Here is a 14,960-nt window from a genome sequence, read left to right as displayed (position 1 = left end):
AACCTAATCAACCTTATTATACCTTATCCCAATTTATGTAAACTTTCATTCAAAAACGCCATAATCAGATCAACATACTTCAAACTTTACAAAGCGATAAAAATGTATAACTCAACGAGAATCAAGAAACAAAAACAACCACGAACGTTTGAACATATTATCTGTGATTGTAGCAAAACGATTGATCACCACCACAACAATTTTTATATCACTGGAGACCATCACGACAATATCAAACTTGAAAAACTAAAATACATCACCAACACTGTTATCAGCCTTACTCTGACCCTAAACTCAAACCCCCCACCCTGAAGTTGTCTGGAACAACTTTCCTCCACTGGAGGAGCTACAGCAAATACACTGTAGTAAAAATGTTAACTCATTGCACTAAGGTGCTCTCAATAAATTCGCTTTTGTGTTGATGGAAATTCTTGTTGATTTGGTTTTTGTTTATTTCCATTTTAATTGTAAAATGTTTAATTGTTTACCATTTTGATCAATACTGTTTAAAATTAAATTATCCACATAATGGTGAGTCTTTTTTTGTTGTAGTTGTTGGTTTTTATTAACCCATTTTGATCGTTTTGTTTATTTGTTGGTTTTATTGTGTTGATGATTTTTGTTTTTGTTTGATTTTTTTTTCAGAGTTTTAGGTACAAATCACGTGAAAGAGATAGAGACGATAGAAAAGATCGAGGTGGTTTTGGTGCACCTCGTGAACGAGACCGTGAATGGGAGAATAGAGATAATTGGGAGCGAGGTGATCGTGATTACCGTGAAAGAGAAAGATTTCGTGAACGAGATTCATCTCGAGATAGAGATTATGATCGATCCAGAGACCGTGGTCGTGGTGATAGAGAAAAAAGCCGTGATAAAGAAAGAGATAGAAGCTACGATGATAGAGACCGAGATAGGTACAGAGAAAGAGACAAAGGATCATCAAGTGGTCGTTATAAAAGAAATCACGTAAGAAACAAAAATGACTGGAATTTGCCAGCGCATTGTGATGTTTCATCAATGGACAAGTTTTCAATCAACTTAATATTTGGATTACATCTACTCATATCTTTGTGAACTTCTCTCTCTTCTCTTTTCCTCCTCCTTCTTCTTCCTTTTATTTTCTTTTTTTTTCTTTTTACACCCACAAATACAAAAACATCCTTCGATCATCCTTGCATCCATACACACATGTGAAAATACCTCTTACCGATTGGATTGGCAAACCAAAAGGGCTACAATAACGTCGATGAAGACAACAACCTTTCATATGAAAATAATGCCAAAGATGGGTATGGATCTGACAGGAATTCTATCCAAAAATGGGACTGGAGTTGTTATAAGGTGAACCTTAAAATGCCATTAGAATTAATTTATTAATATATCGTCTCATGTGTGGTCATGATCTGTGCTCATTTTTTAAATCCCTTCATTTTATCTTGTCAAGTGTGGTGTAAATAATTTTAAAAGAAGAGAACAATGCTTTAAGTGTGGAACTCCTCGGGAGGAGTCTGCAGCGGCAATCGAAGTAGGTGACGAGATCAGTCTTAATCCAACAAACTGTAAGTTGAACAATCGAATCAATAACTTTTATTATCTCATAGAATATAAATACTAATCGATATTTTCTTTTCTTTTCTTTTTTCTCTTCTTTCTTCTTCCTATTTAAATTTCATACCTTTCATTTCTCTGTCTGTCTCTGTCTCTGTCTCTTTTTGCTGGTCCTTGATTCAAAATTTTACTTATATTCTTTTCTTGCTCTTTAAATTCACTTCTTTTCTTTATTAGGTCTAATTTTGAGAGATCTTGCCTCACATACAACCGAGGAGAAAATACTGACCGCCCTTGAACAAGTGACGGCTTTACCTATTAAGAGTATCCGTATACCCCGAGATCCTATTTCCGGTTCAACTCGTTGCATTTGTTTTGTTGAATTACATACAACCTTAGAAGCCTCTCAGCTTTTCAATTTATTGTGCTCTTCAACTTCAGGTTTCATTGTCGATGGTTACCCTTTGAATGTATGTTACGCCAAGAGGAACGTGTCATCAAACATTATACCAAGAGTATCAAATGTTGCCAGTGTCGCATTAGCAGCAGCTCAATGGACTAATCAATCGGAACAACAACCTGTTAATACCATGATTACTGGTGAATCAAATTTCCATGAGTCAACAATCTCAAATTCTAGTTCCAAATCATTTGGTGCTAATCAACATGTAAAAACTACTCAAGCAAAAATTGACTCAATTGAACAAAACCCTTTCAGTCTAGGAACTGTTTCCGTTAACGGTGTATTATACCCTAAATACCCACCTCCTGATACTTCAACATACCAATATGAGGAAAAATCTGGTTACTATTATGATGCAGCCACTGGACTTTATTATGATGCTAATTCTCACTATTATTATAATCCAACCACACAATCTTATTTATTTTGGGATGGGAAACATTCAACCTATTTACCAGTTGATAATAAAGTTTCCTCATCATCAACATCATCAACAGCTCATGGTCAACCTAATGATCAAACACCTATTGAAGCTAATGGTAAAAATCGAGAGATTTTAAATGATAATCAAGATAAATCAAAAGAAACACAAGACTCAAAGTTTGGCAAACAAGATAAAGTAACGATTGCCAAAAAAATAGCTAAAGACATGGAAAAATGGGCTAAAACATTGAACCAGAAAAAAGAAAGTTCAAAATTTCTGAATCAACCAACATCAATTGCCTTTAATTGTGAAGAAACAGAAATTCCAGTTCCAACATCAACACATTCCCAATCCATGATTAACAGTTGTAAGACTAATGATTATGTTTCACACGAGGAACATACAAAAAAACGTCGTATTGAATATGATCAAACAATTGATTCACCTGAACACCGAAATGAAGATAAAGTTCCAGAAAAACCTGAATCAGAAGATTCATCATCTCGATCACCAAATCAAACAGATTCTTCAACAATGATTCAAGCTCAAGAATATAAATTAATTGATCTGGAGAGACTTTTATGTTTACTGTGTAAAAGGCAATTCAATAGTAAAGAACAACTATTGAAACATCAACAAGCCTCTGACCTTCACAAGGTAATCATTTTCATTGAGAAACAAATTGTAGAGTTTTAATTTTTCTTGTCTCTTTCAAATCAAACAGAACAATTTAATCAAACTTGGTGAAAGTAGATCACTTGAAAATCAACATGGTGAACCTGGTTCATCTTCGGGAGATGTAAGTTATTGATTACCGATTGAATTTTAACCATTGATATTTAATTGATTCATTTTCATCTACTTAATTAGTCTGCTTATCGAGATCGAGCCAAGGAAAGACGAAAAAAATATGGACAACCCAACATACCGGAAATAGTACCTGAAATAAGCTCAATCGTTGAACCTTCGTCTCCTCCATTTGTCGAGCCTAAAACTGTCACTGGAATTGGTAGTAAAATGTTGAAAGCAATGGGCTGGAGTGAAGGGGAAGGTCTTGGAAGATCAAAAGAAAAAGCAACTTCGATCATCGAAGTGGAAAGACGAGCGTCCGGAGTTGGAATCGGTATGAAAACAACAACCACCGGCGTTGGTGAATCATATAAAGATGCTGTTAAACGAGCGTCTTGGTTACGATTTCAAGAACTTTCAAAAAAAGAGTGACCAATGAAGGAGCAATTTAAACGATCAAATCACAAATTAATATTTTCCTTTTGCTATCGATTTTCGCTAAAAATTAATCGCTAATTAACTAAATGTGCTCATTGAAAATCACTGATCGATCCAGGGATTTGATATGATTCACATTCAATTGAAACTAAAGTTTTTGTTTTATTTTCTACTAATAGAAAATCATCTTATATTAATTGCTGAAAGATTTCCACAATTGTAAATCATATTAATCATCTATTAACAACATTGTCTCACCTCAAATCATCATTTTCCAAATTCCTCTCAATCACATAATTAACAAAAACGAAAAGAAAATTGATCGAAAATTTTTTTCTCATATCGATTGTTTTTTGAAGAAATGAAAACTTTGTAATAAATTCAATCAACGAAATTGATTCTAATAATTAAAACTAATCAAAACAAATGAGAATAAAGAAAAAGTAACAATCAAGTAAACACTTTCTCTTTTCAAGGTTAGTTAACAATAGACAATTAATTATTGTTAATCATCCGTCTTATTACAATTAACTTCATGTCGTAACTTAATTTTGATTTAATCAATTGTTTTTGTTTCCTTAATAACAAACATAATCGATTACAAGGATTACGATCAATCAATAATTAGCTTAATTGTTGATTTACCTTGGAAGTGAAAACACAATCAACTCATTATGATTGTTTCATTATCTTAATTAACACCGATTAAAACCAACTCAATGATTTAGTAATAGTCAATTAGTTCCTTAATAGTTGATGAAAGTGATTAAAAGTTAATCAACTCCGAGTAAACTAATAAAATGCTTAATTAAAAATCAATCGGAAAACTTAAATTTGTAACTTGGTGATTAACTAATTGATTAATATCTTTTTTTTGAGAGTTAATTAATTTTTCTTTCTTTCTTCCTCTAATTGGGTTCAACAATTGTCTTGATTGTTATCAATTAGTAATTAACTTGGTTACACCGGTGAGAACTGATTCCCTCTAGAGACAATCAATTAATTATCTGCTATTATCAATTAACCAAGAGATAATCTCTTACAATTAAATTGTTACTATTGATTGTTGGTCTCATTGATTTAATATTCAAAAAAGATTGTAACGATTTTTGTTATTTAAGTGATGTTAATAAACTCAATAAATCAAACAATTAACAATTTATTTACTTAATTGTAGACCGAGCATGAAAATAATAGTTAATGTACAATCAGTTGATCATTAATTGTTCATTGAAGCTTAATCAATAAGCGAAAGTCTTAATTTAATTGTATAATTAACTCGTTACTTTTTAAGTTTTTGATCAACTTTACAAACTCATTATTGCACTAATTAAATGATTCATTGATTGGAAGGTTAATGATTAGAAAGATGGTTAATCAATTGGATAAAACAATTTCAATTTTTATAATTAGTTCAAAATATTTGATTAACAAAAATATAATTGTATCAAAAAGCAATCAACATGAAGATAATCATTGAAACTTTGATAATGATGATGACGATGACACGATTTGGAAGGAACTTTGATTGTTGATTGAATTATAATTAAATACTTTTTTATCCATTTATGGTGAGGAAAATTAGTTACTAATTGTTGAAAATTAACTGTGTAAGTAGATTGATTTTTAAAGAGGTAAAAGTGGTTTAAAAGTAAATTAACCGAACCACTTTTTAATTGATCTCCATGGATTAAGATGGAATCTGGTTCTTGGTGATTTACTCGACTCTTTTTGATTGTTAATATTCTGATTGCAATTACATTGATTGTTTGAAGCTTCATTTGGTTCCAAGGCACAAACATATGAACACAATTCTTTCCGATGATTAGAATCAACTGCAGCATCAAGTATATTCTTAATCGCCAATGGATTAGATGATAAATTGGGTTTACCAAGTTCACTGATCAATTGAGATTTCATTGAGTGTTGATTGTTGTTCATTATTTTACCAGGCTGTTGATTAACTTTTTTCGTTTTACAATTACAATATTCATTGTTTTCCAGTTTTAATTTCTCAGAGCAAAGGTATGAACATAATTGTCTCTCAGCTGATGGATCCAATCTCAGGTAATCAGCTAGTGTTATTTGTGGTTGTTGTTGATGATAATTTTGTTGTTGTTCAGAAGTTACTTGCTCGCTTGAGGCCATAACTTGATTGACCGGAGGATTGGCAAAATTACCTAAATTATTAACATTAATTTGATTATCAATATGAGCATTGTTATTAACAGGAGTAATATTGTTATGATTTTGACAATCACAATATTTAACTGCTTCATTTGTATTCTCTGAGCAAAGATAATCACAGATTTGTGTAGCTTCATGAGCACCTAAATAGTTAACTCCAGGTATTTGTATTGTCTTTTTCTGTTCACTTGATGAATGTTGATTAACCTGTAGGTGCAATTGTTGATAAGGAGTTTGATATGATTGTTGCTGTTGGTCTTGTTGTGGTTGAAGTAATTGCTGCTTATTTTGATTATCTTCATTGTTGATAGTTATTGAAGGTTCAGGTGAACAGTTACAATATTTTTGACCTTCATTAGGACCATTTGAGCAAATATGTTCACATAGTTGAATATGTTTCTCTGATTGTCCCCAAAATTGTGGACCAAATCGTCTTGAAGCTGAGGATGATGATGATAAAAGTGATACTCCTTTCTGACCAATTAATAGATTGTCGTTCGCTGGTTTACCAAGTATTAAAAGATCTGTCCAAACCATTAGAATCCACAATTGAAGAGTAAGATACAGTAAATTGAATGATTTAAACTTCAGAAAACTTTTCTCGTGCTCCATAATTACAACTATCTATTTATTCAATCTTTTAATTGATTTATCGTCCGATTAACTCAATATGATTGGTAGTATTATTTACATATATTGCCAATGGTTCCAGTTCAGGTGAGTGTGATTGTAGTTAGACAGCTTAATGGGCCAGGTATGTTAAATAATTATCAGTTAATTTAGATTACCTTTCAATTTTACCCTTTAATATTATCACTTACCGAGAAGAAGTTGATTTAACTGATTACTTTCAGTGCCAAAATACTAATCATAGGTAAGCAATCAAAGAAAGTTAATAATGTTAATTTTATCGAATCGGCAAATAGTTAAATAGTTTGTGACAGTGTTGATTGTTTACCTCGATAGTTTTGATTGCTTTAACCATATACAACATCCAATATTTGTGAACGTGCCTTAATTACTGTCCCATGTTATTATGATTTAAATGGCTGACAAATAAAACAAAGAGAAAGGATAAACATAGGTTAAAATTATGATTATCTTGAATCTCTTTGATCAGAAAATGACAATTAAACAATAAAAGTCGAAAGTAATCAACAAGTTATTGCGACGGAAAAGTATTAAAAATAACAATTAATAGAAATCAATGGAAAATTATTAATGGAGAAAAAGAAAAGAGTTAATTGTACTTGTTTACGAGAAAAAAATGAGCATAATAGTACAATAATCTGATGATTATCTTGAATAACAATCCATTGTTTATCGATAAATTCAGTTGAATTGAAAGGAATCAAACGGAAATAATCAGAAAGAGATTAATAGATTTTAATCATTCATCTAATTGAAACAAAAGATGAAAATTCCGACTGATGAAAAAAATAATTCAATCCAAGATCTAAATGATCAGGACTAATAACAATTAATAACAATAGTTAATTGTGGCAGGAACAATAAGAAATCGTAGCCAAAACTAAATATTAATAAAAACATGATAAATTATCATCAAGCATTAATCAAGAATCAGCTGAACATGAACAAAACATGCTAATGGTTACAATGTTTCAACAATTGAATTGAATTGTACAAATAACCTGATTACTGTTGGCTATGAATTAATAAGAAAACCGATCAATCAATTAAAGTTTAATTAACTGATCATTGTAAATTGATTGAAGACTAAAGCATAACGTGTCTCTATTTATTTACGTAATGATTGTCAATTAATCAATTACAACAATTAAAACAAAGAAAACAATAACTGGAATAATTGTTTTATTAATAATGGAAGGTGAGAAAGGTCAAATTTATCGTCATTAAAGTCAATTAAATTACCATAATTGATGATGATTGTTTGATAGGTATAATCATCAATATCTTCATGAATACACAGAGATTAATCTTCCGGTACATGAAAGATTATGACGTAAATATGAATCTGCTTAATTAATTGCAACTAAACGATTAAATAATGGAACATGGATCAACATTAGCAATCAATTAATTCTCAACAGTCAATCAAGAGTTCAATTGTTGCCATAAGAGAAGAGGGAGAAGGATAAAGAAGAGAAAATTGAACAAAAAGTCCAGAACATATTCACTATAAAGATGGTGGAAAAAAAATGAAAGGGTAAAATAGAAAAGAATAGAAAACAAAACTTACCTTTTATACGAGATGATGATGATGATGATAGATTACTAATTGATAGATAATCCATACAAACAACCAGGATGATATCAGAAGATGATAGAGAAAAGAAAGAGATGAAGAGAGAGATGAGAAACACAAATAATCACCAAAGAGAGAGAGAGAGAGGAAAAGGAAAATGAATAAAAAAGAAAAAAATTATTTACCTTTTGATGAAATTGATTAACACAAAGAGAATTAAATTAATTTGGTAACAATCAAGACAATAGATATTCAATCAATTTAGTAAACAGACACACCACACATTTAATTTGTATCTTGATTAAATCAAATCTTGTTTTCTCATTGTTGATGTTAATTGATTAACAAACGATTTCACATTAATCCAGAAAAAAGCGATTCTAACAGTTGATATTTTCTTTCAAAAAAGAAAAGAAAATCAAATTTTCTTTTCTCTTTCTTTTTTCTCTGTCTACTTTTCCGCTTCTCTACCAAACTATTGGCGCTCATTTATTATTCTCTCTCAAAATCTAATCAGCTAATTAATCTTCATCTTCTTTAATTTACTAATTATTGTTAATTTATTCTCTTCTTCTACACCTTTAATCTTCCTCCCCTTTCAGTTAATTAAATAGTGAACAATAAGTGATTAGTTAATTATCTTTCTCTTCACCACAAAGGCCTCCAAATATCAACAACAAGAAGACAAACCCTCCATTATCTTTCTCTCTCTCTCTCTCTTTAATTTTGATTAATATAATTATTCGGGAGTTAAGTGAGAGAGAGAAAGAGAGACAATTAATTTATCTTCATTAGTGATATGATGAGAGGGAGAGTCAATGTCCCTGATCTGATCCATTGATTAACTAACAGTTTATAAATTGTTCATCATCAACAGTTTCATCTTCACTGTTTCAACAAACAAACAAGCTTTTACTTTCTTCTTGTCTTTCTCTCTCTCTCTCTATAAACAAAAAATTAGTGATAATTATATCTCACAATTAAAAGATATAAATTTAATTATTGTCTTCAACTACACTCACTTTACTTGTGAAATCAAAAAGTTACCTGTTGATTTAATAATAATCACTTTCAATTGTTTTCGTTTTCTATATCAACATTTATAATAATAGATTTTACTTTCTTTGCTTCAGTGATACAATATTTGATTAATTTAACCCAATCCCTTTTCTCATTTGGTTAATTTGTTGATTTTTTTTCTAATCTGTCATTTGTGAAATTATCATTAATCAGTCACCACCGTAACCCCAACAATCAATCAATCACCACCACCACAACAACAACAACAACGACAAAAATGAAAGCATCAACATTTGCCATTCAAATTGCTCTTCTAACCTTAACCATCTTAACCCTGTTGATAACTTCAACCCAATCAAAACCTGCTTCATCAACCAAAACAATCACCTCATCAGCAATTAACAGATTCATCGCTAACAGTGAAGAGGGTTTGGTTTGGCGGAATCAATTGTGCGTTTTTCTTTGCAGCCACAACGAAGGCGGTGATCTATGTAAATGTGACATGATCCCTTTACACCCTGAGGTACCAGAATCTGAATCCACCCTGGACTGAACTCACCACAATTCAACTTCACCATTTCCCCTCCCAAACTCTCTCTCTCTCTCAGATTGATAATTTCATTCAATATCATAATTGTAATAATCATAATTGTTCAACAAAATTATTTAAATTGTCATCAACTTTGAAAAAAAATTTCATTCATGTAAAACTGTGATACTTTAATTTACCCTCTAGAGTAATTAAATAAAATTTAATCTGTCAAAACAATAATCATTTCTCATGCTAATTGTAACAATTAACAATTGGTATATTATCAATTTACCAAATTAGGCTAGGAGAAAATTTTTACCTTTTTAATTGGTTAACTTTTGTTAATTGTTGAAAAAAAGAATCAATTTTATTATCAATTAGTTATTGGTAACAATCAATTTAGGGCCTTGGATCAATCGATTACTCAATTAACAGAATTTCATTTATCAGTTAATTTTCCCCTGATCGAGATTAATTGTTGATGTTAATTTAAACCAAATGATCAGATTACGAGAAAAAAAATCCTACTCGTAATTGTAAACAATCAAATTAGTGGAAATTCAATTGTTTTCCTTAATTAAATTGTTGAATAACTGATTATCCAAATTCTGATCTATCTGATGAATTAAGTTCTTAATTAATTGATTTTTCTTAATAACACTCAGTTAATTGTTCATCTCAACGATTGCTCAATGTAAGGGGAAATTAAAACATGAGATTAACCAATTAATTAATTTATTCATTTTCTGAATGGGTGTTAATTGTTGTTGAAATTTTCTCGATAAATTTTTTTAAAAAGTCCATTTTTATCAATACAATTAATGAAAACATTTTCATTTAATTGCTTCCATGCTGATTCAATTGATAATAATGGTCAAGATAATCTTGATTAGATTTAATTATAAATCAACTATTCTAACAATCAATTAACCTTCAATAAATCATTTCCCCTGTTGATGATATTTTGTTAATTGTTGAAATAATTTTCCCCTTTTTTTTCCTGATTGTTGTTGTTGTTTAGCTAATCAATTTATTAATATAAATGGTTATGATTAAGATTATTAGATTAATTAACTTTGTATCATGGGAATGTGTTTTTCATGATCATTTCCGATTGTTATTGATTAACAATTGAACAATTAACATGTGTAAATGGTGATCTAACTTTAAATCAGACCATTACAATTAACTAATTGTCATTGAAAAATATGATTCCTATTTCTTTGAATCAATGATTTAGTTAATAAACATTTCCCTTTAATAATTAGATACCAATTAACTGATTAAATTGTTAATTGTACAACATTGGAGAAACTTTTTCATTACGTGACGTTAATTATTAACAATTAAACAAATTGCAACATTAATACGTCAAGTTAGAAAATTAAATCTGCCCAAATCAAATTAACTATTGAAACATTTCAATTGATTTAATTGTATTAATTAATTACCATTATCGATGTAATAATATTACCAATGAGACTTTAACTAGGTACAATTAAATTTCCTTTCACTTAATTACCTTAATCCTAATGATTGATTTTACTCAATAAAAGTTACAAAACATTAGTAAGTTAATTGTTTATGAGTTAGGATTAATAGGATCCACAATTAGTTGATTACTTGATTGTTTGTCTTTATTTTTATAAGTTTTGAGTCAACTTTATTTCTTGATTGTAAAATTGATCATCAAAATATTACTCTGATAATTTGAAACTGTTTCTCTTAACTAATTGTTAAATTAAACTCAATTTAGATCTGATTGTCTCAACTGTAAGTATTGATTAGTGAGAAAAATATTTATGATTAAAAATTATCAATCTGTTAATAGTTAACAATTGTAATGTTGATCAAGACAAGTATCGGAACAAATTAAACGACTTGGATAAAATTTTGTACAATTTAATTAATTTCAATTTCATTTCATTGAGACATCTTCATTGTATCATCACAATCAGTTGAATGTTTCATACATTAAACACAATTAACTTTGTTTGCCCTGAGGCCACGGAAATTGTGACAATATTTTTGAGTTTACTTGTTGATTATATGAAATTTAAGTGTATGGTCAGTTGATTGTTTAAATACAAGATTGTTTACCTCTTGAAATGAATCTGTAGCAAGTTTAATTGTTGATTAATAGTTAGATTCAAAAATTAATTGTTCGAGGTGAATCTTACTTTTGTCGATATTGTTTCAATTCATGCATCTATTTCAACGAAAATGGTGTCATAGGACAAGTAATCTTTAATTTCGATCAATTAATCAATCACTAAAACTCAACCGAATTGTTTATAATTCACTTTTAATTAATATTAAATATTGAACAGCTCGAGAAAAAGTTAATTAAGAAAAAGACAAATAGTAAGAATGCTGTACATAAGAGGGCAGCACTTGACAACGAAAAGAAATTAAATCAAATTTGATAATAAGAAAAGCTCAAGAAGATCAGTATCATATGAAAAAAATTACCGATAATCAAATGATTGTTATCAAAAAATTAACTCTCTAACATTAATCACAATTAACAAAAAGAAATTTCTATCAAATTATTTTAGACGAATGCAGATAAGTGTGAGAAAAAGCTATTTGTCACACTTAGAATGGAACCAATGAGAGAAGAGAACAAAAGTGCTGCCACCAAGTTTCAGGGCGGTTACTTGATATTTGTTTCCACTGAGATTTAGTTGAAATTTTAATGTTTTGTAGTTGATTTTTATTTAATTTGATTTGAATTTCTTATTCAAATAATAATCATCTAATTTTCAACATTTTGTTACCTTTGTGTTTTGTTTTGTGAGTGTTAGTTAATCAACAAACAATCTCAAATTAAAAGCAAAATTAATAAACAAATTGAACACAATGACGGAAAACAGTGGTTCATTAAACAATGAGGTTACCAATACCAAAAAGGAGCCTTCATTAAAGGAGTTGGATAATTATATTGAAAGTCTTATGGAATGTAAACAATTAACTGAGAATCAAGTTAAATTATTGTGTGAAAAAGCCAAAGAGATCCTATCAAGGGAAAGTAATGTACAAGAGGTTAAATGCCCGGTTACAGTTTGTGGTGATGTTCATGGCCAATTCCATGATTTACAAGAGCTATTTAAGATAGGAGGTAATTTTTACTTCGCTGTTAACCTCTCCTTCTCTTTTTATTTTCTCTTTCCCTCTCTCTTTTTCTCTTTCTTTTTTCTCTTCTTTTTCTACCTAATCTTTTTTTTTCACTTCTCCTTATGTGTTGCCCTTTCTTCATCTTTTCCTTTCTTTTCCTTTATTTCTTTCTTCCCTTTTCATATACATTTATATACCCTCCTTTTGATTAAATCCATTATTCATCTCTTTCCATTTTCTGTTTCACCTGTGTGAATATTATACTACCTATTTTCATGTATTTTTACTCCTTTTTCAATGCAATTTTGGTTGATTGGTTCTTCTTCTTTTCCTGAGGAAAGAGAAACAATGATTTCCTGTGTTGCCGTTTAAAAGCACTACCTTATCATCACTATTTGATGATTGAAAGTCATTTTGTAATGACAGTAAAAAAAGCTTATAGTGTCTAATTGAATTGAGGGATCACACAAATGATACAGAAAATGATTTTGTTGAATTATATGGGTAATTCAACAAGGGAAACATTGAAAATGAAAGATGATTTTTGCTAATCTCTCTCTCTCTCTCTCTTTCTCTTTCTCTAAAACCTTTTCTTGCTTTTTTTATTATAATCATTAATTTTTATTTTTCTTATTTTCTTTTCAGGTAAATCTCCTGATACTAATTATTTATTTATGGGTGATTATGTCGATCGTGGTTACTACTCCGTAGAAACTGTATCATTGTTAGTGTGTCTTAAAGTCCGTTATAAAGAAAGGATAACCATTTTAAGAGGTAACCATGAGTCACGACAAATCACCCAAGTATATGGTTTTTACGATGAATGTTTACGTAAATATGGTAATGCTAATGTTTGGAAGTATTTTACCGACCTTTTCGACTACTTACCTTTAACCGCATTAGGTATGGCATTTTTCTTATTTTCTCTCTCTCTCTCTCTTTCTCTTTCTCTTTCTACTCTTTCTTACTTGTATTCCATCATATTCTCAAGGCCATTCATCTTGTTCAATTTGATTCCCTTAGCAATTTACTACATTAAACAGCTCATCTCTTTTTTTCTCTCTCTCTCTCTCCTTTCAAGATGAAATGAGATGATTACAGTAAAGACAATGAGTGTTTGGCTAGTGAGTAAACTGCTTATCCTTCAAAAAAAACCTAAACAATCTAATCGTAATAATTTCTCTCATAATTACGATTACCAAATTATTTTCTTAAATGTAAAACTGTTATGTTTTATGACATTAGATTATTTAAGACGATATCATCAATTGTAAGAGAGATTCATTGATATTTAGTCATATTAATATGATTAATTAAACAAATCAAGTAAAACCCCTTCACCTTTCCAAGGCCTTGAACGATATGATGTTAATCATTTTACGTCAATCTCTTTATTATTATTATTCTTTTTTTTTACTTAATCTAAAAATCGTTGGTGACAGTAATTAACCGCTTCTCTTTTTTCTTATCCTTGATTTTACTCTTTTATAGTTGATGGTCTGATATTCTGTTTACACGGTGGATTATCTCCATCCATAGACACATTGGACCATATTCGAGCCCTTGACCGTTTACAAGAAGTACCTCACGAAGGACCCATGTGTGATCTCCTCTGGAGTGACCCCGATGACCGAGGTGGATGGGGCATCTCACCCCGTGGAGCTGGTTACACCTTTGGACAGGATATTAGTGAAACATTTAACCATACCAATGGATTAACCCTTGTATCTCGAGCTCATCAGCTAGTTATGGAAGGTTACAATTGGTGCCACGATAGGAATGTAGTAACCATTTTCTCCGCTCCCAACTATTGTTATCGTTGCGGTAATCAGGCAGCCATAATGGAGCTTGATGATAACCTCAAGTATTCCTTCTTGCAATTTGATCCTGCTCCCAGAAGAGGAGAGCCACATGTCACAAGGAGGACTCCCGATTATTTCCTGTAGGTTTGAGATGAAATCAATAAACAAAAAAACTCAAAAACAATTAAACATTTAATTGAAAACAATTAGTTAAATCATGTGTCTATCTCATACTAAACAACAAAAAAAACCAAAATGAATTTGAAATCGAACAAAAAAAGTCTCTCTTTTTTTATTCCAACAAACAAAAAACAATAACATTTCACAAAATTAATCAGTTACATAATTAATCTCGTTTATTATTAATATGATTAGTAAATACAGTCACACCTCTCTAATTTCACCCCCACCGG

At 30.1% G+C, this 14,960-nt stretch overlaps 3 protein-coding genes across 3 annotated transcripts; 2 read left to right on the top strand and 1 right to left on the bottom strand.

Moving 5' to 3' along the window:
- Window positions 1-370: 370 nt before the first annotated feature.
- LOC128393742 (RNA-binding protein 5-B-like) lies at window positions 371-4,121 on the top strand. The gene is made up of 7 exons (XM_053353958.1): window positions 371-531; window positions 646-966; window positions 1,231-1,341; window positions 1,445-1,559; window positions 1,786-3,092; window positions 3,160-3,234; window positions 3,306-4,121. The coding sequence occupies exons 1-7, from the start codon at window positions 529-531 to the stop codon at window positions 3,654-3,656; spliced, it is 2,283 nt and encodes a 760-aa protein (XP_053209933.1). The 5' UTR covers window positions 371-528; the 3' UTR covers window positions 3,657-4,121.
- A 760-nt stretch (window positions 4,122-4,881) lies between these two features.
- LOC128393743 (putative uncharacterized protein DDB_G0277255) lies at window positions 4,882-8,777 on the bottom strand. Its single transcript, XM_053353959.1, has 5 exons — window positions 8,262-8,777; window positions 8,071-8,105; window positions 6,808-6,898; window positions 6,671-6,713; window positions 4,882-6,590 (listed from the first exon to the last, which is right to left on the bottom strand). Exon 5 carries the CDS (start codon window positions 6,459-6,461, stop codon window positions 5,319-5,321), a length of 1,143 nt encoding a protein of 380 aa, XP_053209934.1. The 5' UTR covers window positions 6,462-6,590; window positions 6,671-6,713; window positions 6,808-6,898; window positions 8,071-8,105; window positions 8,262-8,777; the 3' UTR covers window positions 4,882-5,318.
- Window positions 8,778-12,300: 3,523 nt separating this feature from the next.
- Window positions 12,301-14,736, top strand: LOC128393744 (serine/threonine-protein phosphatase 2A catalytic subunit beta isoform). Its single transcript, XM_053353960.1, has 3 exons — window positions 12,301-12,749; window positions 13,391-13,648; window positions 14,237-14,736. The coding sequence occupies exons 1-3, from the start codon at window positions 12,491-12,493 to the stop codon at window positions 14,689-14,691; spliced, it is 972 nt and encodes a 323-aa protein (XP_053209935.1). The 5' UTR covers window positions 12,301-12,490; the 3' UTR covers window positions 14,692-14,736.
- The last annotated feature ends 224 nt before the right edge of the window (window positions 14,737-14,960 follow it).

Source organism: Panonychus citri, unplaced genomic scaffold, assembly GCF_014898815.1.
Source record: "Panonychus citri isolate SS breed McGregor unplaced genomic scaffold, ASM1489881v1 Contig00138, whole genome shotgun sequence".
In the NCBI taxonomy this organism is placed as follows: domain Eukaryota; kingdom Metazoa; phylum Arthropoda; class Arachnida; order Trombidiformes; family Tetranychidae; genus Panonychus; species Panonychus citri.
The sequence above is the reverse complement of the archived record's forward strand: the minus strand, read 5'-3'. Positions and strand labels throughout refer to the sequence as shown.